Below are 4,502 nucleotides of genomic sequence, written 5' to 3'. Positions count from 1 at the left end.
CACATAATTGGAATTGGATTTTTAAAATTCTATTATGTAACTAACATATGTATTGTCATATATGATTGTAACTTGGTAAATGTAATTACCCAATTGCTATTATATAAAAGACAAACACAAAAGTTTAACAAACAACTATAAACCTAATGCTTAAAGTTTTTACCATTTTTCATTTTTGCTTCCTTTATCTACATTTATATCTCTCTGTACATATATATCTATACATATATCAGTGTTTGCCACCTTGGCCCTATTGGCATTTTGGGTGGGATAATTCTTTGTTGTGGGGGGCAACCCTAAAATAGTAGGATAATTAGTAGCTTCGTTGGACTCTAACCATTTGATGCCACTAGCACCCCTCCTCCAAGTGTGACAACCAAAAAGCCCCCAAATATTAACACATTTTTTGGGGGGGTCAAAATTTCCCCAATGGAAAACCACAAATCTCTCTCTACCTCCAAGTATATCTGTTTCTAACTCTTGCTCCGTTTCTATTACTAAATATGTATGCTTTATTTGCAGGGGGTTGATTATTTTAATAGAGTCTAATTGGTAAATCTGAATTTATTCTACTTGTACCAATTTTGTATACTAAAACTAATCAGATTATGCTTCATGAAAGCTGTTGACTGTGCCAATCTTTCTATCCTAAATAGCTTTTCTGATCAAGCTGGATGGAAAAACACAATCTATCAGTGCTGAATGAATTCATTCTTATGGGAATTACAGACCATCCTGAGCTGCAGGCTCCATTATTTGTGCTCTTTCTCATGATCTACGTGATCTCACTGGTGGGCAACTTGGGCATGGTCATCCTCACCAAGATGGACTCCAGGCTACAAACACCCATGTACTTCTTTCTCAGACACCTGGCTTTTACTGATCTTGGTTATTCAACAACTGTGGGACCCAAAATGTTAGTAAATTTTGTTGTGGATCAAAACACAATCTCCTATTATTGTTGTGCAACACAACTGGTTTTCTTCCTTTTCTTTATTATTAGTGAACTTTTTATTCTGTCAGCAATGTCCTGTGACCGTTATGTGGCCATCTGTAATCCTCTGCTCTACACTGTCATCATGCCACAAAGGGTATGTCAGGTGCTGGTGGCAATCCCATATCTCTACAGCACATTTATTTCTCTTCTAATCACCACAAACATTTTTAATTTATCCTTCTGTGGCTACAATATCATCCATCATTTCTACTGTGATGACCTGCCTTTGTTATCTTTGCTCTGCTCGAACACACATGAAATTGAATTAATTATTCTGATTTTCTCAGCTTTTAATTTGATTTTATCTCTTCTGATAGTTTTTTTGTCTTACCTGCTCATCCTTGTAGCTATTCTCAGGATTAACTCTGCTGAGGGTAGATGCAAGGCCTTTTCTACCTGTGGATCCCACCTGACAGTGGTCACAGTGTTCTATGGGACATTGATATTTATGTATGTGAAACCCAAGTCTAGTCATTCATTTGATACTGAGAAGGTGGTTTCCATATTTTACACCCTGGTTATCCCCATGTTGAATCCCTTGATCTATAGCTTGAGGAACAAAGATGTAAAATATGCAGTACAAACGATATGGAAAAACTATGCAATATATTTTCCCAAGGTTCACTTTCCAATATGATTCCTATAAACATGGTTAGGGACATCCCTTCAGAGAGAAAAGAAAACACAGATATGGTCATCCTATATTTAGAAAATGCTTTCTATGTGCCAGTCACTCTTCTAAGTGATGTATATACATTCATGAAAATAAAAAACACATAAACCCTTGCCATCTCTGAGAGGAAGAGAGGAAGTATAAGCATAATAATTAAGTAAATTTTATAGTACAGTAGCACGGATTAGGGACTATAGACAATAAGATCAGGTAAGGATAGTGGCTATGCTGTGTGGGAGTGAAGAAGAATGGTGGATACAGAAAGGGAGTTCAAATGACTCTTTTATTCTCACAAACTTTAGAATAAGCTTTCAAGTTTCTATGTGTGTTTGTGAATGTGTGTGTGTCTTTGTGTAAGCACATTTCTCTGTTTTAGTCATTATACTGTTCTGTGAGGTATGTTAAGATCAAACTTGATTGTACTTTCAAGAAGGCTCATTGTATGTGAGCATTTAAAGTCAAGAGTCAGCTCAATTTCCTCAGATGCCCCTTTTCCATGTGGGGATCATAGGGTCCTATTCTTTCCCCATCGGGGCCATTATTTCACATATGGGCCCGAGAGAGTCTATCAACTCAATACTGCTGGCATTTCAGCAACTCAGAAGATCCAAATCAAACTAATTTTGTCTAAATCACTCCAATTTTCTGTAAGAATGGATATATCAATTAAGATAAATATCTTGAGGTCTCTCATGGAGCTTCTATTTTTTTTTTTTTTTACTTTTGTTCTATCACTTTGATCTTGATTCTTAAATGCCTGTTTTCGTGTCATGGATTGTTGTTTTTCCTTATTTCTCTGAAAAACAAAAATAATTCTTCTTTAAAAGTCATGTTTTTGTTGCTGCTATGTATTTGCATAGGAGTTCTACCTTGATGAATTAAGTTTGTTGCCTCTCATGTTGCCGATTTTCCTCAAATTTGGTTCCTATGACTGTGTCGTATACTTTTTATCAGGCTCCATTGTTTCACAGCAGTGATTTGATAATTCCTCTTTTAAGAAGTGAAAAGTGATTGTGTCATGAATTGGTCTATACCATATTTCTAGTGAAAGTATAGCATGATATGAACAATTTATATACATATTATGTCTTCTGGACAAACTTTCTCTAAACCCTCCCTAAATTCTTCCATTTTTTTGTTTAATTTTAGTATTTGTAACATTAAATGGACTTTATTTACATGATAGAGGGACTGGACATTATTCTTAGTCCACCATCATGGAATATAATATTTCATTTAGCTGTTCAAATTTGAAACATAAATCAGTGGAATAAAATAAATTATACATATATTGTCATTTGAAGATTAATAGTACTAAAAAGTTTATACAGTTTATTTTTTAATTATTATGAAGAAATCATATACCTAGGTATATGAACTATGCATATATAAATATAAGAAATTACTTGTTTCCTAGAAAACGTATTTTGAGTACGCTAAGAGTGAAATGTTAATACTAGTTGTTGTTGGGTACTGATACTATCAGAAAGGTTAATTAATATTTACTGCTTATATGTTTTCTGCAAAATTTATTCAGTGAATAATTATGATTTTTATAACAGAAGAAAGTAAAAGACTCATATCTTGATTTCAACAAATAAACTGTCAGTAAAAATAACCCAATATACAAATTGTAAAATTAATCTTGGTCTGCCTTTTGATAGTCCCACAAATAATATACCAAAAAGAGAACAAAAATGTGTTGATAATTACAAATGTTGATAATATATTTCATTCATTTTAAAAGTTACTCTCTATTTCATTATTAAGTAGCCATATGAGTTTTTCCAAGAAGTTTTTGTTATTTTTCCATAGAATAAAAAAATTCAAGAAATGAGAGATTAGTATTTAACAAATATTTGATAAAATGTTTTGAAGATTATTAAAATTTAGTGCATAATACAATACTGATTTTAAAAGATCAACAAAAATTAGAATAAGAAAAATACAAAAGAAACTTAAGCTGACACTAAAATTTTCTACGAAAAAAATACTCTGTGCTTTAGGTGAGGATGATACTTAACAGGAGTATTATATATGTGTGTGTATATATATGTGTATATTAATCTGCATGGACAGTATGAAAAACACTATAAAAATTTGAAAATGAAGATGATCTCATACAGTAAATCTGTGTTCAAATTAACACTCCTCCACCCCAAGATCCGTTAAGTGACTTGACTAGGGAACTCTGCATAATGTTTAGGGAAAAAGAAGTAACCAGTTATCTACATATTCTTCAGAAAACTAAAGAGGAGGTGTATTCTCCACCTTTACGAGTAGAGCTTTGCCCTGATATAAAAAGCAGACAAAAGTATTGTAAGAAAAGAAAGCAACATAACAATATCTGTCTTGAACATATAATCAAAAATCTAAACTGAATTTTAGCAAACTGAATCTAGCATTAACTAAAAACAATAATGCACAATGGTTCTTTTATCCAGACATATATGGTGGGTTTAACATTCAAAATAATACTATAGATAGATAGATAGATAGATAGATAGATAGATAGATGATAGATAGATGATAGATAGAGCTTAAAAATACCCTAAGAATAATGAATTACTTAGGTACAAGCTAAGAGAACACATAAATCACCCAAGTATAATGGATTACTTATTTATAAAATTTTAAAAATGTATAATATCTGTATACTAAAAATGTACAAAATGTTGACTAAAGAAATCAAAGAAGATCTGAATGAATATGCAGACATAATTTCAGAGATTAGAAGACTAAATATAATAAAGACATCAGTTCTTCCAAAATTGATCTATAGGTTTAATCCCAACCCAATAAAAATCTCAGCAAGATACTTTGTAGATATTG

The 4,502-nt window shown here is 32.1% G+C and overlaps 1 protein-coding gene across 1 annotated transcript; it reads left to right on the top strand.

The window, feature by feature from the left end:
• The first annotated feature begins 674 nt into the window (after positions 1-674).
• LOC106835861 (olfactory receptor 8K3-like) lies at positions 675-4,051 on the top strand. The gene is made up of 2 exons (XM_014848458.3): positions 675-1,569; positions 3,903-4,051. The coding sequence occupies exons 1-2, from the start codon at positions 675-677 to the stop codon at positions 4,049-4,051; spliced, it is 1,044 nt and encodes a 347-aa protein (XP_014703944.3).
• The last annotated feature ends 451 nt before the right edge of the window (positions 4,052-4,502 follow it).

Source organism: Equus asinus, chromosome 17, assembly GCF_041296235.1.
Source record: "Equus asinus isolate D_3611 breed Donkey chromosome 17, EquAss-T2T_v2, whole genome shotgun sequence".
In the NCBI taxonomy this organism is placed as follows: domain Eukaryota; kingdom Metazoa; phylum Chordata; class Mammalia; order Perissodactyla; family Equidae; genus Equus; species Equus asinus.
The sequence above is the reverse complement of the archived record's forward strand: the minus strand, read 5'-3'. Positions and strand labels throughout refer to the sequence as shown.

Bases quoted from the DNA above. Each gene is read 5' to 3' on its own strand.
- LOC106835861 (XM_014848458.3), top strand. From the start codon at position 675: ATGGAAAAACACAATCTATCAGTGCTGAATGAATTCATTCTTATGGGA. The intron at 1,570-3,902 runs ATGCAGTACAAA...CCAGTTATCTAC, and splicing joins GAGGAACAAAGATGTAAAAT to ATATTCTTCAGAAAACTAAA.